The following is a 27893-nucleotide window of genomic DNA, read 5'->3' on the forward strand; positions in this document are numbered from 1 at the left end:
GACCCTCCAGCGCTGGTGAGCAGGGAGGAAGGCTGCTGTCTCCTGCAGGAGCACCGAACGATGAGCAGGGGAAGGCCACGACGTGCCTGGCCCTTGCTCTGGTTGGGAACCAGTTACCCCCTGCAGGCACCATCCTAAAAATAGGGCCGCAGAGGCTGGGTGCAGGGCTGGCTGTGCGCCTCGGTCTCAGAAGAAGGATGTCCTAGGCAGGATATCCTGGTAAAGCAGCCGCTTCACTTCGGGACAAACCTTTCACCTCCGGAGAGAGATGCGCTGGCGGAAGGCCAGCTTCCCTTTTACAAATCTGTCAGCGTTTTGCAGACGCTCGTGCATCAGTATTTCTTCCTAGGATCAGCATCAGCTGCTGAAAAAAGATGCATGGGAATTGAAAACAAATGATAAGCAGCTCTTGCATTTTCCAAATCACTTTGCTCTCACCTGAGACAACGAACATGGGGCTTCTCAGGTGCTTATTTGTTGGTAGGGTTTCTTCAAAGGAAAGCAAGCAGTCATGAATAAGCCCATAGACATGTCCACAAAGGCTGGTGTAGAAAGTGGCCTTGCCTTTTGCCTTCCTGAGGACATTGGCTAATGGATTTAAGTGCACGTCCACCAGATGAAGGCAGCTCCAGGTGAAGGATCCTCTTCTCCCTTTGCTACATTGCACCATGGGGACATGGGGACACCATGGGGAAAGGTCACCACCCCTGGGCTGGGGCTTACACTGCAGTTATGTGTTAGGATAGCTCCTTTTCTTCACTTCTCTTCCACAGTTATGTTCCTGTTAATTTTGCAGGGTCATAGGACTAATTAAAGAAAAAAAAAATATAGGATAGGATAGGATAGGATATTTGAAAGGGACTGATGAAGATTATCTAAGAACACTTATATTCTACTGTACATTATGTACAACAAGAAAGGGAAACATGCCAGCAGCTGTATCATCTTCCCAAGCCCTGGGCCATAAGCTGCGGCACTGTATATCAAGTAAAATCGGTCAGCTGGAAATGAGGCAACTCATAAGAAGTCTCACTGTGCTGTAGGCGGGCCAGTTTTCAGCAATCCAAAAGAGGAAGGTCATTCTCAGCAGGCAGTACAAGAATTAATATATATATATATATGTATGTGTTTGTGTATATATATATATATATATATATATACTTACACATCTGGGAAAGGAATTAAAGGAGGCAAAAAGAAAAAAGAAATTGGGAATGATGGACATTATGTTTTTATAAAAATACAGTTAGGGGCAAATTTCAACCTGAAACCATTATATTATTTCAGAAACAAAGTCCAAACCCTTAGAAGATTTAGCCTGTAGGCTAAATAGTCTGAGGTCAACAAAACTTCCAAGAAAATGCAAGAAAATTACTACCTTCCAGTAAGTTTCTACTGATACAGCTTTTGGTTTTCCTTTAGTGAGTACTTACTGGAAAAATAAATTGTTTCTGTATTTTATAGTTTTTTTGCAAGCGAGTGACAGCAGGGAAAAGGAGAAGCAGCTTGACTGAAGGGCACGTTCGTGCAACACAACTTCTGAGCTGACAGAAAGAAATCCCTGTCCGCGGGCTCGGTCCCGCGGCACTGGATGCACTGATGTCATCGTCCTTCCAGCTGTTTTAACGTCACAGGCTGTACACATTTTGTGTGGCGAAGAGAAACAAACTACAGGATTTCCTGTTCTGCAGCCACTGTGCTGGGCTGCAGATGCCGGCAGGATTCCAGCGCTCCGAAAACATGTGGAAGTTCAGAGGGGAGCCTCTGGGGCTGGGACTGCTGCGAAAGCCGGTAGGGAATAGCAGCAGAAGGCTCGCTCCTCCTGCTCTCTAGCATGGATGTCTTCCTCCTGAAGGATGGGAGCTACAGGGAGGTAAGCTTGGTTTCTGCTACGTGCTTTCTTCAGCAGATAGAAGCTATTGCAGTTTCGAGCAACGTTGTCACGGTGGGCTTTTTTTCTTTTCACAAGATCTTATCAGACAGGCTAGTGCAACATCCTCAGCAGCGTCGGTGTGTCTGTGTCCTTGCCTTGCAGGGGGTGTGCATGCAGGCAGGAGGCTGCTGCATGTGGCAGTGCATGGAGCAAAGCCTCTTTTACAGAAAATACCAAAACTTTGTCGTTGCGGACAGAAGCTGCTGTAACCCATCAGCTCTGTTTATGCGTTTCCTATCAGTGCCTGGATTAAACAAACAAAACTACTGCTTAAAGCACAAGTTCCAAAAAGCCTCCACTACTTGAAATCCGAAACTTATTTCAAGCCAAAATTGTGGAGGTTTTTGTTGTTGTTTTTTATTTTATTTTATTTTATTTTTGGACTTGGTTGTATTTCTCTCCAGCATCCCAGCACTGAACAGACCAGAGCGAGGCTCTGCTGTCCCATCCTGTCCTGTGCCGTCCCGTCCTGCTGTGGCCAGAGCCCCGTCCAGCACTGTCTGTCCAAAAAACCTGTGGAAAAGATGAGGGTGCCTTTGCCAGTGGCTCTGGGAGCAGTAAATGCAATACCGCAGAAATGTAGAGCTGGGTGGGGCATGCAGTGATTCAGAGTAGCCAGGCAATTTCCAATAATGACAGCCATGTACGCGTCCAGAAAAATATACTGCTAACACACTCGGAAACGGCAACATGGGTGTTGTAATAGCTGCCTTAGCGTCCTAAAGAACTGCAAAGTTAACTGATGCTTAGTGACCGCAGTGCTGCATCCACGAGTAATGGCCTTGCCCCTCTCTCTCTGTGTTTCCAGCCTGTAAACCCGCCAGGACAGGAATTAATTTCAGCACGCAGCTGGATAAAACTCAGCTTTGCTGCTTAAAAAAAGCCCCCCAGCTCCTGGCTGTGTGTAAATTGGGGCTGAGAGAGGGCTTTACCCGTCACACCAATAGCAACAAATAAGTAAATAAGGAATAGCAAAACAATGAAGGAATTGCAGGGAATATTTTGTGAAAGCTTGGTGCCATCGCTGAGGCACAGCCCGGCCAAAACATGGGAGCATTTCTGCCCCAAAACTGGCATCACCGATGGCAAAAGACAGGGAGGGCCGGAGGGGCCTGGAGCAAGGCGCAGTGAACGCTCCTCACACAGTGAAAACAGAAAACCAACACCAATAAATTAAAATCCCCGCTCTGCCAGGAAGTATTGCACTGGAGGAGCTCTGGCTGGGTCCTGAGCTGGCGGTGGCTTGCAGAAAGCTCCCCGCTGCTTCTTGCCAGGTGCTGACAGACATCAACCAAACACTGAAATAGCAACGTCCTGCCCCCCCGCTGAGAAACACGCACTGCTGGGCTTCCAGGGAAAGCCAAAAAAATGGAGAAAATGGGTGAGATGGCTCCCCACATCTCTTAGGATTTGGGCTGGACGCTTGTGGCAGGAGAGGGGAACCCTTTGGACGAGCCCAGGAGCGAGGCTGGCATCAAGCACGAGCCTCCCATGGGTTTCCAGGCAGGCGAGGATGCTGCAGGGACCGCAGGGAAGGGGCTTTGCTGCCCACTGTCCCCTCGTGCCCTACGCCCCCGCTCCCTGCCACAGCTCGGCAGAGAAAGCAGAAACATCCTGACCCGGGGCTGCCGGGTCAAGTGCGGTCAGCAGCCAAAAAGTGCACGAGCGTGGCAGCTGCAACACCACCAGGCTTTCACTTCAGCCTCGTGTTCTTGCAGCTGAACCCTGGAGAAAGCAAACGGCAGCCAGCACCACGGCCAGGTTCGGCTCAGAGGTAGGTGACCCTCCTGGCAGAGGTGCAGGCAGTGGGCAGCTCAGCCGAGAGGCTGCTGCCTGCATACTCTGTAAGATTTAGAGCCTTTTAGATACAAACATATAGATATGGGATCTATATATATATAGCATCCTACATATCTTTATAGAGCATCCTATATATATATATCATCCTATATATCTAGAGAGAGAGAGAGCATCCTCTATGTATATATATCATCCTATAAATCTAGAAAGAGAGAACATCCTATATACATATGTATCATCTGACATATCTAGAGAGGGAGCATCCTCTCTCTCTCTGTCTCTGTCTCTCCCCCTATATATCTATAGAGAGGGAGCATCCTGTACACAGCTAGAGCACCCCCTCTCTGCAGCACCCTCCTCCTGCACACGAGGCATGCCAGCCCCATGCAGAGCTGCCTCCAGAGGAGGAGCAGGGTCAGAGGCTTCACCCTGACACCTCGTGTGCCGGAGCTGCTCGCCGCTGCGGGCGCTTTAGCTTTGGGAAACCCATCCTTGTGTCAAGCACCAGGCGTGGGGCTGTGGGAAGCTGCTTCCAAATGAAACACCGCTGCTGAGGGGCTTGGTGGCAATGGCAGAGCTGCTGGGGCTGTCCCAGAGCAGGCTCTGGGCTGCTGGAAAGAAACCACAGGCGTCCTGACACCCTGCAGGCTGCCCGAGGCTCCGTTTCCAGCACCACATCTCCTGGAGGCAAATTGCACGGCATGGGGCTTTGCTCCCAGATGGCCAAATCCATCACCCTCCGGAGACCCACACGTACCCGTGAGCCCCGCACGACCCGCCAATGCCCCCGCGCTGGTGGTGAGAGGTGAATCAGGCAAATGGGGAAAAGAAAACCTGCTGCAGCTCCGAGACAAGCGTATTTGTCTTCCTGCAGGGCCTGGGCTGCTGCTGGCAGATCCTTTCTGTTGCTACAACACGATGCCTGCACAGTGTGCCGTGAGCGCCCAAATCGAGTTAGCAGGACCGACAGAGGGACTGGCGTGCGTTCGGCTGGCTATTAGCTTAGGAAAGCAGCCTTGGATCTGGAGCCAGAGCTGTGATAGATCTGTCTGCACCTCCCTGGCTGGCCTCTGCTCCGCTCTGCTGCCAGCACCATCGTTTGCTGAGGCTAATTACTCTGAACCTCTGCGTGGATCCAAAAGGACAATTTTATCAGCCCGCTCAAAGCCGCTATTTATTTGCAGCCCCACTGAAATCCCTTGTATATATGCAGCTTGTTCTTCCACCCTGAGGTGCATTCACTCAATGTGGGGCAATACTGGGAGGTTTGGGGCATCACAGCACTTGTTTTTGCTCCCCACAGAAAGCCTCCACCCGCCTGAATCCACCGCGCAGCGAGGAGACTCAGCCGAGATGGAGAGCAACGCGTCCTCTGGGAACTGCACCCACCCGCAGATGGCCTTCCAGTCCACGCTGTACGCAGCCACGTACACCATGATCTTCATCCCCGGCCTCCTGGCCAACAGCGCTGCCCTGTGGGTCCTGTGCCGCTTCATCAGCAAGAAGAGCAAAGCCGTCATCTTCATGATCAACCTGGCCGTGGCCGACCTGGCCCACGTCCTCTCGCTGCCGCTGCGGATGTATTACTACATCAACCACACGTGGCCCTTCGGGAGCTTCCTCTGCCAGGTGTGCTTCTACCTGAAGTACCTCAACATGTACGCCAGCATTTGTTTCCTCACCTGCATCAGCATCCAGCGGTACCTCTTCCTCCTCCACCCCTTCAGAGCCAAGGACTGGAAGCGCCGCTACGACGTGGCCATCAGCGCGGCCGTCTGGCTCTTCGTGGGGGCCGCCTGCCTGCCCCTGCCCATCGTCAGGAGCCCGGCCCTGTCCAACAGCACCAACACCTGCTTTTCGGACCTGGCCGTGAAGCAGCTGGCGCCGGGAGCCTCCATCGCGCTGGTGACGGTGGCGGAGCTCTTTGGCTTCATCATCCCCTTCGGCATCATCGCCTGCTGCACGTGGAAGATGAGGCAGTCGCTGCGGGAGTGCCAAACGCAGCTGCAAAACGCCAGCGAGAAGCAGAGAGCGCTGCGGATGGTCCTGATGTGCGCGGCCGTCTTCTTCATCTGCTTCACCCCCTACCACATCAACTTCCCCCTCTTCATGATGGTGATAGAGAACATCATCACGGACTGCGCCGTGCACAGGAGCACGCTCCGCTTCCACCCCATCTCCCTCTGCCTCGCCAGCCTCAACTGCTGCCTGGATCCCGTCCTCTACTACTTCATGACCTCCGAGTTCCAGGACCAGCTGCTGCGGCACGGCTGCACCGCCCTGCGGGCTCGCCTCGCGCGCAGCCGCAGCAGCTTCTCCGTGGTGGACGCCGGCCACGACATCCGCACCAAGCCGAGAAACCTGCCGCGCTTCGGGCTTTGGTCCCTCCCCAAGCTCTTTGGCCGGATAAACAGCATGGAAATTCCCCCGGTGCCGCCCGACGAGCTCCTCCTGGAGTCCATCTCTTGAAAAGAAGACGTTCCCCTCCGCGTAGGTGCTTCCCGTAGCTTGAGTGAAGATCGTGTTGGGTCTCCACATACGTGCTGAATTACCCCTGTGTGCAGCAGGTGCTGGGATCGGGCCCAGGAGGACGTTTTGATGAAGGAGGTTTGGGTGCTGTGTTGTAGGTGTCAGGGACCGTTCGCCTTACAGTGTTCTCCGCCGTGTTGTCGCTGAAATATCACAAACAGCCGCCACAACCATCAGTGTTTCTCCCCTGCTGGACTGCAGCTAGGTGTGGTGCCCTGCCTTTGCTGTCATTTCAGTGTTTGTACCCATTTATTGTGTTTGGCAGCCCTTCTGCATCCTGCCGGGGGTGGCGCGGGGCGCACCTGTGCCCTCCGCACCGCAGGCTCCGGATCAGGACGGGTAATGGTGTGCATGCAGAGCAAACCTCTCTCCTCCGAGAAAATCAACACTAAATCTGGACCTTGGGACTGCAGCAGAGAGGATGAGAAGTTGGCGTTGCCATCTAGGAGCCTGTGTTATTTGGGGTGTTGCTAAAGCCTCTGCTCATCGATACAGATGTCACACAAGCCCCTCGGGTCTGCTCATAAACCAGAAGTGGGTCCAGCCCTCGCTGGGACCGAGAAACGTTTACAAACCTGACCCGAGCGCATCCTTCGGGCTTCAAACTCGGGAGGAAATAAAATGTTCTCAACACGTCTTTGGGCACTGTGGGTGTTATTTTCAGCGCTGCCCCTCGCAAACCCTCCCGTGGTTGTAGGGACCGACTCGAGCCGCTCCCAAAGAACCCCAATGAGCCCTGACGGCCACCCCTGGGCAGCATTTCCATAGCACCTTTTTCTTGGGCAGCTGCATTTTTTCTATTTATCAGCTAATTCTGTACTGCCACCTCTCTCAAAGCAATGGCACAAGGTGCAGGGGGTGCCTGTCCTGCTCCTGGCCCCCCTCGGGCTGCCAGCAGCTCTGAAAAGCCCCACCACCACCACGGCCCCGTGGGCTGCGGGGTTTGCTCTCGTGCACTAAGGCGTTGGTGACTGCAGTGCCAAAAACCCTCAGAGGATTACATAAGTAAACGTAGGCAGAGGATTTTTTTAATAGAGAACAGATTTATTGATAATTGGGTGCACATGTCCAGCCCATGTGGCGTTCCTGGCGAGGTGCACGCAGGCGGTGCAGTTTGCTGCTCGCCGGTCGAAGGCAGACGAGGGGAGACCCACACAACCTGGGGAAATGCTTTTTGGGGCTTACCGTGCTCCAGCTCACACCGTCCCCTGCTGGCCTGAGTCTCCTCCTCTCACAAAAGAAGAGAATAATTAAGCGATGTGGTTTCCTTCCTTGACTGAGGGTTGGGAAAAAAGGCTTTTTAGGGCTGCAAAGAGCTGCTTCAGAGGGGCACGTTGGAGTGCCAGGGGTGGACGTCCAGGTCGACCTCGGTGACCACTGAGGGCATTTACAACATCCTGCTGAGCGAAGGCAAAGCCCCTACGGCAGCTCTGACCTTCCTGGCAGTGCCATGGAGCTTCCCCAGCAGCTCCAGTTACCGCCGGGGCTTCACCAGTCTGTTTGCAGATTGCGCAGCTTCACGGCAGCTTCTGCAACACAGCCCTTCCTCCGAGAGGAAAACAGGAAAAAGAAAGCAAAATAAAAACTCACAGCAAGCTGTCACGTGCAGATAACAGCAACCATTCCTGCGAGCAGCCCTGCCTGCACCGCAGCTTGCCATGGAAATAGAGCAGAACCCCCCTTTTGGGGGTTATCCACACAGGATAGCAATGATTTTGCTGTTGAATAACAGCTTTAATAACTCCCTGACCAGAGCTATGCCAGAAGAGGACTTGGTTCTCATCCCTAACTTGAACTAAGTGAAAGTTTTCTTGTTGCTGGTTCTGCTTTGGCAGATAAGGCTGTGCTGGGTTTTACCCAAACCCGGCCCAAACCCAAGGAAATTCCCTTCTTGTGCAGGCTGCTGCCGCCTGCCTGCCGGAGCCCGGGTGGCTGCCAGCCCGCCCTGTCCCACGGCCGGCAGCTCTGCGGCATCCCCAGCAAGATTTAGGACCAGAACGAGCTAACTGCTGAAATGGGAAGGCACAGTGCTGGAGAGAAAGGGAAGCAAGGGCCGAGAGCTCAGGCTGATAGCAGCAGGCTCACCTCTGCAGGTGAAATCCGCCTGCCCTAGCCTGCAAGCTGTCTGGGACAATTTTGGCTTCGGTGATTCCTGGCCAGCAAGGCGCATGGGCAGGCATGAGAAGGATGCAGCAAACCCGGCTGCTCAGCCAGGGACCCCCGGCTCTGCCTGCAGCTGCGGCAGCGCAGTGTCCTGAAATCTCACATGCAATTAGTCCTTCCATTCACATGCAATTAATTAAACACACAAAATTCCCCAGTACCTAAATAAAGGCTCTCTGAGGTGATGCCCCTCGCGCACAATGCTTTCTAGGGCACCGCAGGAAGGGAAGGAAGGCTGCTCTGCTCTGCTCTGCTAAAAATACCTTGTCCTGCCTCCGGGACCGCGTGCCTCCCAACTTCACCTCTGCAAAACCACCCCGCTGGTGGCAGAGCCTGCGCTGCACACCCGGGAAGGATTGATCCCCGGGCTCGGTGAGTGCTGGCACGGTGAGTGCTGGCACTCTGCTCCCTGCCGCCGCTCCCGGCCACTTGGTGATCCTCCCGTCCTCGCCCTGCAGCGAGGGGAAAGTGCCGCGGCTGGCACAGGAACAGACACAGCCAGGCTTGAACGCCGAGGATAACCTAGATGCACAGAAAGCAAACGTTGTTGCCAGGGAGTGGCTTCCCAGACAGCGGTGATTTCATCCCACCCAAGGCCAATTTTTTTGATTCACGGCTCAGCCATTAGCTGAAGATCGGGTCACTGATGGTTATCGGGGTGGCACCGTTTTAGAAATATGGGGCTGTTTGTCAGCTCCGGGGCCGAAGCGATGCGGTGCAAACCACAAATGCCTGCTCACGGCAGAAGGGAAAGGGCCTGGAAAATGCCTTGGTGCCCACCCAGCCTGGGCTGTGCCAGCGCTGGCAAGCCCGGGGCTGCCGTGGGTCAGCTCTGCTGCGGCGCGGTCACAGCCCCGTCCTGCCAGCAAGGTGTTTCCAGCACGAGCTGCCACACTGATCGCCTGGTCCCGCTCCTCCCAACAGGGGATTTTTATTTCTTATTTTTTCAAAAGAGAGAATTTCCCTGATGTGGGCAGACAGGGAGGCTGGGGAGGAAAGTCACTCGCAGACAGAACTTTTGAGGCACTGGATGGTAAAAGCAGCACCGCCGGCTCCACGGGGGTGCCCTTCCCTGGGCTCCTCCTTGGGTGTTCCGGGCCAGCACTGAGGCAAACAGGCAGGCAGCCACCCTGATTTCCAGCCTTGCATTCGGCTGCCGGTAAAGGTGAGGCTGCGCCGGCTGCAGCGTGACATGAAATGGGAAGGACGACCGCAGCGCGGCGCAGCGCGAGCGCCAGCTGTGCGCAGAGCTGGGCGCTGGCAAAACAGGATATGGTTACGCTCCGAAAGGTGTTTTTGAAGCAAGCAGCCTATCTGTACAGTAAGCACTCTTGTTACCCCAAAGGCAGGCCATGCTTTCTTATAAACGGGCCGGCTTCCGCAGAAATGAGAGTGCAAACTTGAGCACCCGCTGCACATCTGAGCAGGAAAAGGAAAGGTAACATTTTCGGAACCCGGCCACTGTTCAGGAATCGAGAGGTTTTTGGTGCTGCCTTTGTTCCTGGCGCTTTGTTGTCTGTTGCAGCAGCAGCAAACCCCACAGCACGAGGCGGCAGAGGCGTGATGTGACCACGGGCAGGCTCTGCAGGGGGTGCAGCTCAGCTGAGACGCAGCACACGGCTGCAGGCGGGCTCCCGCTTTGTCCAGCTAGCCCCATTTTCAGGCAGTTATTTGGCAAGCTCTATGATTCAGAAGCCTGGGGATTGCCCGGTTTTACATCACATGATTTTGGGGAGGGAAAAAGGGTTCTCTTGCAACTGCTAAGGTGAAAGCCCTTTGCAAAGAGCACCGTGCGCAGGCAGCTGCCAGGAGGCGCAGCGCGCTCGGGGAAGCTTCCCAGCGCTCGATGCAATTACAGAAACCCTGCGGGAGCAGCGCAAATGAGCCGGCATCTCAGCAGGGTCTCGGGGCAATGCCACAAGGCCACCAGCCCTGCTGAAGCACCAACCCCCCGGGTGCTTTTATTCTAAAAGAAGCAGCAGATTGATCCACCCCAGAGCCCCAGAGAATAACTCTGTGGTGAAGCTAGCACGGTGCTGAAAGCAGCGGCTCCCACACAAGATTAATTATCCCACATTAAGCAATCACCAGGCTTCCGAAACAATGGCTGTAAGCTTTATATAGTAGGAGCGTGAGCTGCTCAAACAGGCAAGTGCCTCTGTGCTTTGGGTGATGCTCCCCAGCAAGGAGCTGTGCCACTGCAGGGACCGGAGCATTGTCCCTGTGACCTTGCGTCCCCGTGACCTTGTGTCCCTGCACCTCTGTGTCCCTGAGGCTGCTCTCAGCGCAGCATTCGCAGAGCAGAGCAATGACCCTGGAGAACCTCCTTCTTTTGGGGAAGCCCAAATGGGGCTGTGATAAGCTTCAGAAGGAGTTTTTGAAGCATCCCCCGATGCAGGGGGTGCAGGGTCTCCTGCCCCAGCAGTCCCTCTCCTTCCCCCTCCATGGGCAGCACTGTCCTCTCTGGCGATACCATGGGTGACAGGGGCTCAGACCTGGGCTCTGCCACCTTTCTGCTTCGGGAGATGGACATGGAAGAGCTGACGGCCACCCCAATGTTGGCAGATCCCTGCAAAGCAGCAGTTATCTGGACTCGCGGCCTCCCAGAATGACGTCCCGTGCAGCTAACATGGGAAGGGCTCCTGAGTGTCCTGCACCAGAAGCAGAGGCAGAACAGGAGGGCACAGGGGTGACACAGACTTTACCCCCTTGTGCACCAGGCTGTGGTTTCCCAACAGGATCTGGCCCTGGCACTGCTTGCCCCAGGGCAGGAATCCCTTTGCCAACGCTGAGTTTCCATAAGGAGATCTTATTCCCATCGCACCCTCAGTCACTGGCCCTCTGCCCACTGACCCCAACGTGCGCCCACCCAGGGCCAAGAAAACATCAATTAGCACACATGCTCGTTTTTCTCATGGCTTTTCAGATCTTCCATTTCTGTATTTGTCATCAGCAGGGAGGAAGAAGAACTAAATACAGAGATGAGCAAGTGTTTCTGCATTAGAAATGTGTGAATCCACAAGTCTTGTCCCTGGCCAGGCGGGTTTGTGCTGGGCACCAGTGAGCGGAGTGGTGCTGGGAGCCCACGGGGAAAGCAGCCCTGGCCCGTGCCCATGGCCCCTGTGGTGGGGAATGAAAAAAGAGTGAAATAATTTCCTTTGGCAGAGGAGAGAATGGGAAAAGAGAAAAGAAACTGAGTGATGAAACATCTAGTACAGCTTTCGGTCTCATCAGCTCTGTGTCCTCGCAGAAGAGAGACTCTGCAAGGAGGTGCTGGCCCAGAGCCCCTGCTGGTGCCCAGAGCCCCTGCTGGTGCCCACGGGTGCGTGCACAATGCCACTGGGGCGCTGCTGGGGCCATCAAGCCCTTGGGGTCCCACAAGCCCTGCTGGGGCCACAGCCCCGCTGCGCCGAGCAGGAACCACCGCGCCGCTGCGGCAGTTTCCAAAACACACCAAACCCAGCGGCGCCCCGATATCTCCCTCCACCACAAAAAAAAAAAAAAAAAAAAAAAAAAAAAAGGCAAAAAAAAAAAAGGCAGGTCCAGCTCTGACCTGCTGGCACAACGAGCAGAAATAAACCAGGGCTGGCGGGGAGGGCCCCGCGCCGGCGCAGGCTGCACGCTCGCAGCAGTTGCACTTTTGCTTTGTGTGCCGGGAGGGGTGGAAGCGCGCACCCGCAGCGGGGCTCCAGGGGCGCAGCCAGCCGAGCCTGCCAAGGTAGGAGCACGCTTCTCATCCCCCGTTGTCTTCGATTCAAGGTTTAGATTGTGCTTTCTTTAGTTATTATCGCCATGTGGGTTTTGTGCCTCCTGCATTAAGAGAGGGCTGGGGGTGCCCAGCGGAGAGGCGGGTGGGGCGCCAAGTTAACCACCACAGGTCCTCAGAATTAAGTGATGAAAAGCAAGGAGACTGGGCTGGGCAGGTGAGCTGGTGCTCAGGAAGTGACCCTGGGCAGGGCAAGGAGCCGCTCGCTGTCTCCATGTTTCAGAAGTTCCTGCAAGTGCTGGCCAGAGGCCCCGAGCATGGCAGAGAGAGGGGCATGGCTCCAGCCCAGGTGCCGGGTCCCCAGCCCCATTCCCCAGCACTGCCCCAGGAGCACCCTGAGGTCCTGTGCCCGGTTTGGGCGATTCCCAGCCCGGGCAGAGCTGGTGGCTGCCAGGAGGGGCCGGGGCGCTGAGGCAGGGACACAGCTCGAGGGGGGCTTTTGGGGACCGTATAGCGCAGGCTCCACCAGCACGTGCATACAACCGGTGTATTTACTCCTTGCTTCAGGTCCCACTTCAGCATGTCTGAGTGTTACTAAATGGGCTGCTCTTTGCAGAAGGCAGCATGCTGACTTTCCACCAGCAATTTTTGCCACTCAATGGCAAAAACTCGTGGAAAAGGAAAAAGGGTTTCTGTCCCTGCTGGTGCCCGGCGAACCTGGTGCATGGGCTGGGATAGAGCCGGCACTGCGGGAGCGCTGGCTCCGCTTGCTCCAGCTCCATGCCACGGGCATGTGGCTGTGCCCTGAGGGTGTGCACCAACAGTTTGGGTGGAAAACTTGTGGCTTTGGTGTTCGATGCCGCTCCTTCCTACCAGGGCCATCGGCGGGTGCCAGGGAAGGGGCACAAGGGTGTGGGTACCAGGCTGACAGCCTGTTCTGCTGCTTGGGGTACATTTTCCATTTTTAGCTGGGATAAATACCAACAAGAGAGGAGAAGAGCTTGGGCAGATGGTTAAAAGACAAAAGTGGTATATGTCACCAGGAATTAAACCAGAGTGTTTACGTTTTCTTGCACATTTGTGGGATTTACCCAACTGAAATCCCCCTGCCGGCTGGGCTGACTGTCCCACGGCAGACCCATGGCTCCAGCCAGCCCTCTGGGGCAGATGAAATGCCCAATCCCTTCCAAAAGGAGTCCCAGGAGTGCATGGTGGGGATTTATGGTACTCAGGGGTGTTTCGGCACCTTGCTGGCTTACCTGACAGCCAAAACCTCTCCAACCCCCCAAACCCAGCCAGCATGGACACAGGCTGGGAACGCGGGGAGCGCAGGCAAGGCTGGACGCACCGATACCCTGAGCAGGAGCAAACAAGAGGTGAAGGATGAACAACAGAAAGAAACCTCTTCATCCTCCTGTGCCAATGCCCCACAGCCCCAGCCTGTAACATCTTGGCTGTTTCCCTGCTTTTTCCCCATAATGAGCATTCGGCACTTTAGTGACTCATGTTTGGAGTAACCACAGACGATGATGAACGGGCACCTGCTCGGGTTCTCTGCAGCTGAATCAAAACAAGCTGGCTGTGTTGGTATTGCCTCGCAAACACGGCGTTGGCAAATTTATTCTGGCAACCCAACGTGCGGCTGGTGCCGCAATGCAGAACGGGTGCTGCACGAGCAGATGGATGCTCGGGAGGCCACCGGTACCCAGGGCTGGGACGCAGCACACAGCTCCTGATGTAACCCTGATGTAAGGTGTCTGCTCTGTGCCAGGGCAACCAGGAATGCAGAAAGGCAGGGTCTGTGCTGCTTCAGGCCAAGCACGGTGAAGTTTCAGAAGAGGCAAAGTAAACAAGACCATGAGGATGGCCAACAAAAACGCACTGTGGCTTCCGCGGGCAGATGCTACCAAAGTAGAGAGAGAAATTTCCACAGTTAACACAACAAGAGGTAAAACTGCCCCTGGGGAAGGAGGTAGAAACCCAAATGTCTACCAGAAAACTGCTTCAGGAGAGAGAAGACTTTTTTTTTTTTTTTTAAACCCAGAAGCGGGTTTATATTTGCATAACTTATATTTTTATTTATTACTTATGATGATGATTATTATTACTATTATTACTGTTATTACTGGTAGTTACCGCTGCCACAACAGGACAGCAACAATTCCAGGGCCGTACAAAGCCCGGGCACCGGGCAGTGATGCTGTGCCCCCTCGCTGGTACCCATGGGAGGGATGCACACACCCCAACACCACCACTCACATGGCTTCATCAGGACCCTGAGCTGCCAGCTGAAATCCCCGCTGTGCTGGGCTTTAGGAGCTGTGCTGGGCTTTAGCAGCTGCGCTGCCTTTGCTTGTTGGGGTGAAGGCTGCAGGGCTTGCTGGTGGAGCTTGCAGACTCGTGTGCCCGGCTCTATCACGTCCTGGCCCTTAAACGGCTGGCTGCAAACCTCACCCGGTGTTCGTGGCTCATTAAGTACAAACGAACCGTCTTCATCAAGCACCTTAAAGTGACTGGCTATGGGGTCTCCTTGGCAAAATGAAGAGGGGAAAAAAGGTCAGGAGGAAGAAGGAAGTCGTGCCTGGGGAGAGCCTCACCCCCCCAACACGCGCCCTGAGCCGACGAGAGACGAGTGCAGATGACGTGAAACAAAATTTCCTCTTTCTGAAGCTTTTTTTAGCCTCCTGCTGGTTTTTACGCAGCGCTTTTGGCTGAACCACTGCGCTGTGCAATGTGACTGCCCGGGATTTCCAAAGTGCACTTTCTCACCACCACGGGGCGGGTGATGCTGCCCCCCTGCACTGGGGCTCTCGGGGCCCCCGGGGCCGCAGCAGCATCTCTGCCCAGGCGGGGGTAGCAGGAAAGTCCCTGGGCAGTGGGGAGGGCGAAACATGGGCAGCTACAGAGGCAGCTTGTGTACCCAGCGATGGTTTGTCCTGGAGGGGTCTTTACCCACGCTGCACGATGCTGAACCTCCCCTGGGAAGCTCACGGGAGTGCACCAAGCGCTGCCAAAACCCTGTCCTATCCTCACGCCCCTCGGTTACTGGTGCCAGTAAAGCAAATGGAAACTGAAGCCCTCAGCCCCAGTTCCCCACCCATGACTGATAAACCAACGAGTAGGTAAGCACCGGTTAGTTCTCCTACATGACTGAGAGATTACTCACATTTCTAGAATTAATCGTGCAGGTTTTTGCCCTGGAGGTCAGCCTCAGAATTAATAGCAGGACTGGAAAGTCTTCCCAGAGGAGGTTAGCTGACCCCACGGCTCGTTAATGGGCACCTCTGGAGTTGAGTGAGATTATTTCTTGAGCCCTTTTGCTCTACTGGCTGAGTTGGATGTGGGCTCCCTGGAAAAAGGAAAACATCTCAGTGTCTTTGGACTCATCACTCAATGGTATGGCAAGAGAAATAAAATACATGGGCACATAAAAGCTGCCCTGAGAACAGTTTCCTTTGGCAGATTTTGTAGTTTCACAGAAAGCTACTCCAAAGTTGCAGTGCAATCACACTGACAAGTGCTGAACATCAGCCTCACTAAAAAAGTTCGTATTTTAGCACCTGTGCCTCAAAGCACAGGAACAAGCATCACGGATTGCAGCAGGATGAAATTTTTAATCTATAAATGTGCCTTGTGCACATCACGTGGTAGCACACCTTCCTCACTTGGACCTGTAGGTTTGGTTCTTGATGCTGAAGCAAAAGGTGACCTGGAGAAAGGCTGATCAAAGGTCTGAATTCCCTCTATATTTATTAGATCTGGTTTTTGGTTGGTTGGTTAGTTGGTTGGTTTTTTTTGTTTGTTTGTTTGTTTTGTCTGACATATTCAGATATTATCAGCTGCCCACTATGCAATTTTTAAACAAAGTCATCCTACAGTCAGCTTAGTTTACGGGGAAATGACACCTGGTATTTCCAATGGCTGCAGCAGGCCTGCTCACAAGGTGGCTAGTGGAAAGGCTCAGAAAACGCTGCTGGGAGAAAGTGTGTGTTGTTCTGTGGCAAAAAGCATTTAATAAACAGGCCACTTGTCCCTGCTTGCAGTACAAATGTCTTATTTTCAAAAGAAAAATGAAAAAGTTGCCCCCCCCCCCCAAAAAAAAAAAAAAGCGTGTTGCTTTGCGGCAGCACCTGTGCTGATGCACCTTACGAGTGGCGGAGGCTGAGCCTTTTCTCTGCCTTTCCAAGAGAAAGCCCTGGCAGGGAGCTGACAGCCGCGGTCCGCGCCGCCCACGCAGCCCTTTTGCCTGCAAATGCTGACGGTTTGGTGAAAGCCGCCGTCCTGGGGCTCCCACGCCGCCGAGGTGCAGCACCGGCATCTGTACTGATGGAAGATTTACATGAAAATGCACAGGGCCATTTACATGAGCAGCACATTTCTTTCCGTCATCTTCTCAGTTCTTTGTAGCTGTGGTGAGTGTGGGAAGTTTCTGAAGGACTTTCCCGGAGTCCACGGGAGTGTCGAACCCACGGGGAGGATGGTCCTGGGGCTGTGGGCTGCAGAGAGCAGGCACGAGCTGAATCTGCCCCATGATGGAGCTGCTGCAGGGTGGGCTGTGTGCAGCAGCAATTAAACCCATTTTCTATCTGTTCCTCAGTGGTTTGGCACCAGCTTCCCTTGGGTGAGAGTTGGAGCGGGGTAGAGGGGTGAAGAGCTGACCACCGCAGTGCTGCTAGCGAGGGGTTGCTGTGAAAGAGAGATGTTCCTCCGTCTCCTGCAGTCCTCCTGCAGGCTTTGCTGCGTGCGACCCGTGGCTCCGTGCAGCGCTGTAACTGCACCTCTCTGTCTTTCAGCTGCGGGGCCGCGCCTGCCATCAGACTCCTGCGCTGAGGGAAGGGGCTGAAATGCCACCCAAAAGGTGACCGAGGGTGCAGACCTGGTGCTGGACTGTCGACTGCTTCAACACGTAAAGATGGATTTCTCCATGGGGATCTCAGCTCTGCCAGCACCACAAGCAGCTGCATTAAGGTCGGGTAACTTCTGAAAAAGCAGGAAGGGCACGTACAATACAAGCCGGACTTGAATGAATCCAGAGCAGAGCTCCTCACCAGATGGGACAGGATCGCCTAGCTGAAGCCTCATGCACAAACACCAGGGCTGAAGGAGGTTTACACCTGTTTATTTAAGCACCAACAACCTCAGGACAACCTGGCTGCAGAGTGCTTGTGAGGACCATGTTATTGTGCTGGAGTGCTGACCGCACATGCCTACGTTGGCACAGCAGAAGACTTCATGAAGAGCAAAGGTGACCAGTGCCCAAAAGGCAGGAAGGCAACAGCTTGGGACAGAGGTGCTTCTGAGCTCGCAGCTCTTCTGCTTGCCATCTACGCGCAGCACCTGGGGGCTCTGGGGGAAGGAACCAGAGCTGAGCACGAATCTAGAGCCCAGCCATGGAGAACAGCTCAACCTGCTCCAACAGTACCAACCTCAAGCCCTACTATGCAGCTACGTACACTTTCATCCTCGTCCCTGGACTAATAGGAAACGTATTGGCTTTGTGGGTCTTTTACGGGTACATGAAAGAGACTAAACGGGCCGTAATATTTATGATCAATTTAGCCATTGCTGACTTATCGCAGGTTTTATCCTTGCCTCTGAGGATTTTCTACTACTTGACTGGGACATGGGAGTTTGGATCAGGCCTCTGCATGCTTTGTTTCTACCTGAAGTATGTCAATATGTACGCCAGCATCTACTTCTTGGTTTGCATCAGCGTGAGGCGGCTTTTGTTTCTTATGTACCCATTCAGATTCAGCGACTGCAAACGCATTTGTGATGTGTACATCAGCATTGCTGGATGGATCGTGGTCTGCATTGGCTGTTTGCCTTTCCCTCTGCTGAGAAGTGAAGAAGCGAATGTTGCAAACAAGTGCTTTGTGGACCTCCCCGTACGGGAAGTTGACCTCCCCACCGCCATTGCAATGATGACGCTAGGTGAATTGGTGGGATTCATAACACCCCTTTTTATCATCGTATATTGCTCGTGGAAGACTATCTTATCATTAAAAGAAAAAAATGTCGCTTCGCCTGATCTTGGAGAGAAAAAAAAGGCTTTGAAGATGATTCTCACCTGCGCTCTGGTATTTCTGATTTGCTTTGCGCCTTATCATATCAGCTTTCCACTGGATTTCTTTGTCAAAACCAAAAAGATTAAAAACTGCCGCGTCCAGGAGGTGATCTCCCTGTTTCACGCCGTAGCCTTGTGCCTTGCCAGCCTCAACTCCTGCGTGGACCCCATCCTCTACTACTTCACTACGGACGAGTTCCGGAGGCGGCTGTCCCGGCAGGAGCTGCAGGAGAGCGTGCAGCTGCACAGCCACAGCTGCGGCAAGAAGCACTCCCAGGCCACGCTGCAGGAGGAGGCCACGGACTGCTAGCGCTGGCTGCCCCGGGCACGGCCCCGGACCGCAGGTGCTCATGCAGGTCTGGCCTCTGGCCGATCTGCTTCCCCAGGACACGTGCTCTAGGTGACCCTGCTCGAGCAGGACTTGATGATCTCTGGAGGTCCCTTCCAACCTCCACCATTCTGTGATTCTGTGATACCAAGAGCGGCTCCTCAGGCATGCTTCTGCTGGCCCCAGGGAGGATTTGAGCTAAAAATACAACAAAAAAAAGCCGACCAACCCCTTGATGATTTAATACTTTGGCTGTAAATGTTCCCTGTGTAAGCACCACCATGTAATTCCCACAGGCCCCGCTCCCGAGCTGGGCCTTGGCAGGATCAGGCTGTGTAGCCCTGCCCTGCTGCCACCTGCACACATCCCGGTCACGCACCCTGGCACCAGCCAAGAGGCTGCCAAGACTTCGGAGTTTCCCTATCCAGCAAGAATTCAGTCCTAAAGTTAGCACGTGGCCCAGTGTTATATTTTTCTGAAGCAACATTTTGGCACAACAGCTTTAATGTCTACATGTGCCTGAGGCCTCAGGTCGCCCCGAAGGCCTGGCTGCGTCAGTAAACACCCAGGACTCGATTCTGGGGGTGCATCAGTTGACAGCTCCCCAAATCACAATGCCAATCAAGTGCCCAGACACTATTTTTTTTCCTACCATCAGCCATTTTTTAACCATCAGGTCATTTCTGGATCAGGGTAAGAAGTAGCAAAATGCCACCAGTGGCCCCTTTTGCTGCCTGTGACAAGCTTTAAACACAGGGCTCTGCTTTGAGGGTATTTAGTCAGGGTAAAGGTCCAGTGAGCCTCTCAGGTCCTTTTTTTTTCTTCTCCAAAAATGGGGTAAAATGGTTCCCCTTTCGCTGAAAAGAGACTCTGCACCATAACACCTGCTGTGGTGTTATCATCAGTATTACGGTGAACTGCCCCTGAGTCCAGGAGTCGATGATTTTGGGGTTGGGATAACTTCCTGTAGTTGTAAAAAAGCCACCTTAGTGAAGTTCAAGTCATTAGCACCAGCTTCGTTAAGACGGGGCACAGGAAGCTGAGCTTTCTGAAGTTTACTGTGATGGGAACTCACTGTATGCCGAGTCCAAGGAGCTACCTCACAGGTGGCTTTAAAAATCTGAGAGAAATATTCAAATGTGGATGTATTTTTAATAGTAAGTTCTTTAAAATCAAACAACAGAAGCTTCGTGCTCCACTGATACTTTATTTGCACCTTCTTGTATAATCTGTTGTTATGTGAACGTTTGAAATGTTACATTTTGAAATGTAAAAATACTGTGATATTAGATTTTATTTAATGCAAATACTGTTTTATAGATTTTATTTATGAAAACATTTTGTAGAAAAATGATGTGAATTCCAGAGACTGTTGGAACACGGAAAGACTTTTTTTAAAAACTTTTAAAATCCCTCTATATAATAAACCACCCCACCCACACTGCCAGCCTGTGTCTGTACATGCGTTCAGCTGAGTATGCACCACTAATTTGCAGAAACCAAGCAGCACACTGTAATTTGTTCACAACAATAAAAAAAAAAACTATTTATTTTCCAGTATCTGCTTGCATTTCCTGTTGCATATAATAAAAAAATCTTTTCTTTAGATTTTTTTTTATTTTTTCTTCCCAATTTTAAATGCAGTTCTTGGCTTGCTCTCAAACCTTCAACTGCCTGCATCACCAGTAAGTTCCTGCTTACAGACCACGCAGGGCAGCTCCTGGAGCACCGCTGCCTCCCAAGCACCCGGAGAAAACACAACCGAGCACACACAACAGCTCCCAGCTGACCGAGGCACGTCAGGCACGCATCAGTTCAGTGCTCATATTTTAAGATAATGCACAATTTTAAGCTTTTGTGCCATTTTATGAACACCTACATGTTTCAGACCCACCCCAAATGGAGTGTTTTCCCTTAGGTCCATCAGGCTGTGAGTTGAGTGGTGTTTTCTTTGGGATGGGAATGAAGCCCCCAGCACCAGAGGGCGAATCCCCGACCTCTGCTGTGCCAGCCGCATGCGCACTCACCACTGACCTCCTTCCCCCGGCCGCGTGGGAGGCAGCAGGACGGCCCAGCACGACCCCACGGAGCCACTTTTAGCTTCGGAGCGGGGAGAGAAATCACATGAAAGAGTGTCAGAAGTTCAGAAATAATCAGACGAGAAAAACTCAACGTGTTTCAATTTTCCCATTTAGAAAATACCGTAGGTGCAAGAGCAGCCATTTCCTCCACAGTGTGGTTTATTCATATTACTATTAACGGTCTCTTTTTACAGGAAGTCTGCTGCAATGGTCGCGGTAGCTCGCGTGAGCCGGGTTCAGGTGCTCTGCCTGCCTTGCCCTGCCATCTGTGGCAGCTCTGCTCCAGGCAGGGTTTGCTTCAGCTGCCCTCTCCATCAGCTCATAGCACTTGGCCAACGGTGTTGCAGACACCTGGGGAACAAAGATGATGCCTCACTTAGGTGAGCAGAAGGCAAATGTCATGCCCAGGGGTGGCTCAGGACTGGCTCGGGGCAGAGGGATGCTCCAGTGTCCTCCCAACACCCTGCTTAGGTGCAGCTCGTGCTAGGCCCAAAGGAAAGGTGAATCCTCTTCTTATTTCTAGCAGTTACATCTCAGGGGAGTTTTTCTTCATCTGGCAATGGAAGAAGAGTCCTCCAAGGACTCACCCCGAGGCTGGAAGGCATGCCTACTGCCCCCCACTTTATCTTTTTCTTCAGATTGTTGAATTAAGTTTATTCTCAACTTTGAAGCTTTGGAGCCTTTACCATCACCCTGAAAAAAATCAAACCCTCCACAAGTGAAGGCAAAGCATTTTTCCCGGAAAAATAGGGTATGTTTGGGGACCTTTGAGTGTTGGGAGCAGCACCAAGGCAGGGTTTTTTGGGGAAGCCCAGCATGAGAAGAGCATGGCTGGGTCATGGGTTGGAGCGGAGCTCTCGGCTCTGGCCGTGCTGGTTTGTGAACGTCTCGCCACCCCGTTTCCATCAGCTCCCCCGCCGCCGCGCGCCTCCGAGCCCACGCACCGCCTGCCCCAGCCGTGGCCCGTTTCATCACAGCCCGGTGCCGCCTCGCACAGCTTCCCCTGCTAACAATGACACAAAGGAAGAGATGTGACAGGGCTTCTGCACGTTGAGACTTAAAGCTGCACTTGCGAGCCAGGGCTGCTGCAGAAGCAGGGGAGTGTGCACCCTCCCCTCTTCCTGTCCTCCTTTTCAGACCTCCACGAGACGGCTGAGACAGGTCGGAGGCCACTGGAGCCAGGAGCCCGTTGCTGATCGTGGGCTTGAAGAAAGCGCTGTGAGCGCTCCACATAACTCAAAGATCCCCTTCCGTACAGTTCTTTACCTAAGCACGGTTTTTGTTCCCCAATGTGCTTCTCTCCATTCATCAGCACTGCATTTATTTGTTATTTTGTCATCTTGTTGTCAGTGCCCAGCGAACGCTCCCCATTTCTCTGTACTCAGCATTAGGTTTTTCTGATGCAATCAAGCAAGCACCAGCAGCAAGTTCTGACACCTCGCTGTTCGCTTCCTTTTTAGCTTTGCTGTTAGAGGCTAAAAATCAGCATCACCCCCGGTGTCCCCAGAAGAGCTCGGCACCCGCACAAAAAGCCCGCACCGCTGGCCGGGCAGCCTGGAACACAGCTCGTGGACATACCCTACAACCACAGTGACTGAGCCAGATAAAAATCAACCCCATCCAACACAAAAACAAGAAAGAAGATAAAATATCATCAGAGATGGTTTGATGAATACCCTGACAAAGAACAGAGAAGTTGGAGCGGTCACAGCAGTGCCTGGGTTCATGCTGCTAGCTAACACCCAGGGCGGCGGGGCTCTAGATTTTGGGCTGATAAACCAAGCTCTATACAAATACAAGCCATATGCTATACACCAGGGGCCAAGAGATAGAGTTTCCAGATCTAGCTTTAGAAAAGGTTCTTTTACTTAAAGCCATCCAGAATAAAATAGCCCCCAAAACCACATCCTTGCCAGCAGTTTTGGTAGCACCACTTGCTGCTGTGATGATTTTGTTGGGAACAACAGCTACCACCAAAGAAAAGTGCTTTACTCACCCTTCTCTATAGTGATTTGCTCTAATGAATTAAGTTGCAGGGGTAACACTGCTGATATAAAGCAGAAGGCCCCAAGGATTCTCAAAATTTAAAAAAAACATGCCACAAAGGAGATCGTTTGGGAAGCTAGACGGCCCTAGGAGGAACTTGGGGTGAAAACATGACATTCCAGTTGAAATAAGCAGTCAGAGATGGGGATCGTTGTTTTTCTTACCACATCTTTCCTTCAGTGTTCATTGTTTTCTGCCCTATTAAAGCCTTGCACTGCATTTAATAATCTCCAGCTGTAACAGACTACTTTTGGGCATTGGTACACCCTCCTTTGTGGTTGTCATCCTCCTTCTGCTCAGAGAGCAATCTTCAGGCAACAGAAGGGGGTGCCTAGCCCAGGGCCAGGCATATCCGTCTGATATACTCAGGCCTAGATTTAAGCGTAAAGGGGTTTTAGCATCACCTGAATCTCACTGAAAGGAGCAGATCCTGGTTCCAAGACACAGAGAAGGGATAAAGCTGTCACTGCCCCTCCTTGTAGGTACAGGAAGAGGAATGGTCAAAATTCCTCCTCAGTCCAAGAGGGGATTTTAATTCCTTTTCCCCTTGCTATGAAAATGCCCTTGGCCATTCTGTATGAGGACGCATTGCTCCTCACATCAAAGCAGTGGAAAAAAGAAAAGGTGACAGACCAGTAGCTGGTGCTGGGTACAGGGAACAGACCCAAACATGACTTTCAGTGGTTAGTGCTGTCTCCTCAAAGGGGAAGGTGCTTGTTCCTGCTGCACGCTCTATTTTTGTACCTTGCGTCAAACCAACACTGGATACAATCCGTAAACACCACCAGCTGCTGGGAGGGCTGATGTGGGGTTTTTTTTGGTGGCAGTTGGCACTCCCCGATAAGGGAACTCCACCCTGCCCCTGGGGACGTGATGGCTGAGCGGTGGCTACCCAAGGAAGCCAGTCTGGCAACACGCACGGATGTCCCCAGAGCCCGTTCAGGCTGCGGCACCAGGAGACGTCAAGGAGTTCTCAACCTGGTCACAACTCGTGCTCAGTTCTGGGCAGACGCAGAGGTGGCAGCACAAAGTTAAAGTGAGGGGGAGAATGAAGGCTCTTGGAGGTTGGCTACCTCCATGGAAAGCAGGTGGTTGAGCTACAGTTGTCAGGATTACAATTTTTAATGCAGGTCTGATGAGTTTTTCTCCCCCTGCCTTTTTTTCCCCCCCCTAAACCTAGAATTCAGGGAGGGGAAAACATACAAACAAATAAAAAAACAAACGACCAGCAAAGGTAGGATGAACATAACATAATGGGTTCCCATATTGTACTATGAGAATTAACAAATCTCTTAGCTCTTCTGCCTACCCATTTTCCCAGTGAGCTCAACTGTGATGCAAGAAGGAGATATATCACTGGGGCTCCAGGTAAGGAAAGGTCATGGCTTTTACCAGCTACGACGTGCAGTCATCAGTGGTCTGCTGCAAGCACCGAACGCCCAGCTTCATCTCCCTGCTTCCCTTCCAGACGTCCTAAAGGAAGAAATCTATCTCAAACTCTCAAGTCCCCTAAGATCTGTTTTGCTGACTAGGTTCTCTAATCTGCTGGAAGTCTGCATAACGGCACTGAATCACAGGGCTGATACGTTGCCCAAACCCCACTATTACATGACATAGCTGATATTTAAAGAAATGGTAACTCCTTGTGGTCAGACAGAGGGCTGTGCAGCTAGAAAGAAAGTTCCCAGGAGACCTATGTAAAACAGAAGCTAAAAATCACATGGCTTTGAGTTTCTAGTTTAATGAGAGGTTTCTTATTTGAGTTAACACCAACCATCAAAGCCTCCGTCCCAGCCTGGTCCCGCTGGCGAGCAGTCCAGAGCAGCACCATCACAAGCCCAAAGGCACCAGCAGCACCATGCCGTTCTGCCAGTCACTTCACCCAGAATATCTCTCTCGGATCGTCTGCCCAGCTGACCTTGCCCAGAGCTCTCCCGTGGGACATTAAACCCTTGGTGGCACCTAGCTCAAAAGCTCTTCAGCTTCCTGGCTCAGGGGGATCTTCTACAGCAGTCGCTGGCTTGGGACAGGGCCAAGTTCTCTCTATAGGGCAGTAAAGGAGGCATTTACCCTCCACCCTGCCATTACGTTGCTATCTTTAAAGCAAGCCACAGGCTACAAAAGGTTCCAGGGGACACACCGGCCATAGAACAGGGATATCCTTGGAAATAACACTACAAATTCCAGGAAATCTTTTACAAGCAAGGGTCAAACAGTTCCCTTTTATGTGGGGCAGCTGGTGCGGTCTCCCCGGGGAGCAGAGGACCCCTCTGTGGCTCGGCCCCAGGGCCAGAGGCACCATCTTGAACTTCTGCCTGTCACAGAGGCAGAAGACAACCGCCAGAGCTGCCCCGGATGGGCAAGCAGGATGGTTTGGTGTGGGGCAAATAGTCCTGCTACTCACCGGGCTAAGGGACAGCCCAGTGAGTAGCAGGGAAATAAATGAGCTGAATTTGGCATGTGAGCACTGAACTAAACGCACAAGAAATCCTGTTTGCAAGCCCTGCTGATGACTTCATTGCTGATGGGGTTTGCCCTCAGATTCCCGTTGAACATCCACACACCTCTGAAGCTTACTCTGGATCGTATTTTGCAATGGGAACATGCTCTTGTGCTGGCTCAAGGCCACGTCTGAGCCCAGCGCAGGGCCCTGATGTGCACAGTGCCAACCCCCTGGGTGAGCTCGGCAGGGATTTGTTAGCATTTGCAAGGGCCACGTGAGGGCAAGTTTGCCTGCATTTGCATTCATTCAGCAGAATGAGTTCACTTTGGGGACTCAGGTGTTTGTTCTCAGAGATGTGCTTGTAATATGAAAGCCGCGTCAGGTTACTCACTGCCTGATCAGCGCTTCAGATGTGGCCATTGCCAGGCTGGGTTTTCCATGGCGACCCTTCCAGAGATATCCTGTGCCGCCCTCCAAGCAAAGCTCCAGATTAACGCCATGTAAATCCCAGGGCTTCACATCACAATAGGTGTGCAGTTTAACTCCTCAGGCTCCTAGTGATAAAGATGTCAAGCATCTGCAGACAAAACTCAGCCCTGAACCCCCACGATGGGGCAGCACCCACTGCCCTGGAACCAAAGACTCACCTCCAAGGGCACCCTGCCTGCCGGTGTGGGCATCTGGGAGCTGGGCAGCCTGGCACCAGCTCTGCCTTCAGCCTCTGGTTTAAGCGACTGCTTCCAAAGCTGGCCTGTGACGGAGCTGGTCGTTGGATCTCTGGTCCCTGAGCTCTCCCAGCAGGATGCTCTGCACTCAGTTCCTTCGCTCTTTCCTTTGGGGCACAACAACCGTCTCCCTCCAGCCAAAGCCAGGCGCTCGGTTTCCTATTCCAAGGTCATTTGCTCCTTGAGACCCCACATTGCATACCTGGAAGAGTTTAAGATCTTTGGCAACAGACCTTTTAATACTGACTGAAAACAGCCCTGACCCTTCTCTTAACTTTCTTCTTCCTCTGATCAGCCCCAAACATGTTGGTTGGAAGGAGCGCACCCAGCGCTCAGCCCACCGCTGCAGAGCAGCACAGCCCAAAGCAAGAACAAAAATCTGATCTCTGCACGACAAGCCCTTGGTAGGATTAGCAAACGGGGACTACAACACCATCCATCCAAAGGCAAAAGGATGAACACAGAAGCAACACTGCAAGGCTGAGATAGTAGGGCTTTGAAGCACACATCCATGCTCCTCAGTGCAATGGCAGAGCCAACGCAGCCTCTTCCATGGGTGAAAACACAGAAGAGGAAGAAAATCAAGCAAAAAAAAAAAAAAAAAGTTTTGTACAGGGAAACCATTAGCTCCACTAAGGAACAATGAATTTTGTGAGTCTAGGATATGAAAATATCCAGCGTATTTGCAAATAGGGTGTTTATAAATAAGATACAGAAGCTGTTGAGATATGGAGCTCCTTCTCTCACACTCGAGGCGCTCAGCCAGACACTTTGTTTTCCCTCCTGTTAGCATGAGTCACTTCCCTTCCAAAAATCTAGGGTTGTAATCTACCACGAAAACAGGGCCCCAGAAATACAGTGGCAGTCAGCATCTCCAGATGCAAGCTCCTCTCAGCCCATAGACAGTTCTACCTCCGACTCACCTCCAGCCAAGCAAACCCGTACCACAGATCGCGCCTTCAGACTGTCAGCAGTGGAAGGAGGTGGCATCTTTGGAGGGCCATTTCTGCTTCGCAGCTATCCACCTGCTTCAGCCATGGCTTATAAACTGTCCAAAGTGATAATACCAGAGTTTTGACAAGAGCAGAACAACTCAGGACATCAAGGAAAGCAGCTTATACTGCAGCGCAGATGTACAAGATAAGGATGAATGCTTTCATTTCTTTTTGGAGTGCAAACTTATGTGAAAAACAGCAGTTACAGCTCAGATCATAAACTCAGATCACAGCCACGGAAGTGCTGTCATTTACTTCGTGTGAAAAAGTCTGACTTCCTCTTTTACTGTTAGGTGAGGAGGCAAAGCCCTAAGTGCTGCCAGCTTCACACTGCGCCGGTGATAAGGTACGCCGGTACGGACAGGGCAGCCTGAATGGTAGCTCCTACATCTCTCTTATTTGTCTAAGCATTAAGGATTAAGTAGTGAGAGGGGCTCCTGAGGATCTGAGGTGACAAAGCAGCTGTCACTGTCAAGCCCAGGGAAGCCAAAGTACTGAATTACTGATCTTCAAATGAGAACGTAGTTACAACTGATATCATCTCACAAAAAAAATATGTATAAATAAATAAAATAAAGGCCCTACCTCCCCAAAGAAAGCAAGCACACACATTCCGCTGACCCAAAACGAGGGATTGTTGACCATCAAACAAACTGTGGGTTTATCTATCGGTGGAGCTGTTCCTGATGAATCCCACAGGCAGGCACTCTAATGCCAGCAGAAGAGCACCTGGCTCCACTCCAGCAAGGGATTAGGCTCACAGGAAGGAAGCTCTTGTTCCAGAATAAGGTGTCCACATGCGGGCTTAACCTGGAACAACTTCAAATGTCAACATGCCCTAAAATGGAACAGCTCAAGAGAAGCTGAACACGTCTGTAACACACACAGATCACCTACATCCACAGTCAGAATGGTTCTTAAGACAGTAAATTCACATTTGTCAGTGTGAAACCTGGGAGAGGTGCCACCATACAAAATGACAGAAAACAAGCTTAAGTAAACAAAATAGTTGGAGCTATAAGAAATAATTTCCTTTGGAGGTGGAGTGCTAGGTGGCAAGGCTTTAATTATTCTCAA

General features: G+C 52.3%; 2 protein-coding genes and 1 long non-coding RNA gene across 4 annotated transcripts; 2 read left to right on the forward strand and 1 right to left on the reverse strand.

The window, feature by feature from the left end:
* The first annotated feature begins 1469 nt into the window (after window positions 1–1469).
* Window positions 1470–6898, forward strand: LOC121077403 (putative P2Y purinoceptor 10). Its single transcript, XM_040572642.1, has 2 exons — window positions 1470–1873; window positions 5037–6898. The coding sequence occupies exon 2, from the start codon at window positions 5087–5089 to the stop codon at window positions 6200–6202; it is 1116 nt and encodes a 371-aa protein (XP_040428576.1). The 5' UTR covers window positions 1470–1873; window positions 5037–5086; the 3' UTR covers window positions 6203–6898.
* A 5097-nt stretch (window positions 6899–11995) lies between these two features.
* On the forward strand, window positions 11996–20128 carry GPR174 (G protein-coupled receptor 174). Of its 2 annotated transcripts, none has more exons than XM_040572793.1 (2): window positions 11996–16543; window positions 16925–20088. In XM_040572793.1, exon 2 carries the CDS (start codon window positions 17522–17524, stop codon window positions 18506–18508), a length of 987 nt encoding a protein of 328 aa, XP_040428727.1. In that variant the 5' UTR covers window positions 11996–16543; window positions 16925–17521; the 3' UTR covers window positions 18509–20088. The 2 variants fall into 2 exon arrangements, with proteins under 2 accessions (XP_040428727.1, XP_040428726.1); XM_040572792.1 differs by having other exon boundaries at window positions 12007–12143; window positions 16925–20128.
* Window positions 20129–23346: 3218 nt separating this feature from the next.
* LOC121077525 lies at window positions 23347–27307 on the reverse strand. The gene is made up of 4 exons (XR_005824105.1): window positions 26767–27307; window positions 25744–26023; window positions 25488–25650; window positions 23347–24126 (listed from the first exon to the last, which is right to left on the reverse strand). It is a non-coding gene; the product is annotated as an uncharacterized LOC121077525 (long non-coding RNA).
* Window positions 27308–27893: the final 586 nt, after the last annotated feature.

This window comes from Cygnus olor, chromosome 13 (assembly GCF_009769625.2).
Source record: "Cygnus olor isolate bCygOlo1 chromosome 13, bCygOlo1.pri.v2, whole genome shotgun sequence".
Taxonomy (NCBI): Eukaryota; Metazoa; Chordata; class Aves; order Anseriformes; family Anatidae; genus Cygnus; species Cygnus olor.

Excerpts from the sequence above, each read along its gene's own strand:
- LOC121077403 (XM_040572642.1), top strand. The coding sequence starts at position 5,087 with ATGGAGAGCAACGCGTCCTCTGGGAACTGCACCCACCCGCAGATGGCC.
- GPR174 (XM_040572793.1), top strand. The coding sequence starts at position 17,522 with ATGGAGAACAGCTCAACCTGCTCCAACAGTACCAACCTCAAGCCCTAC.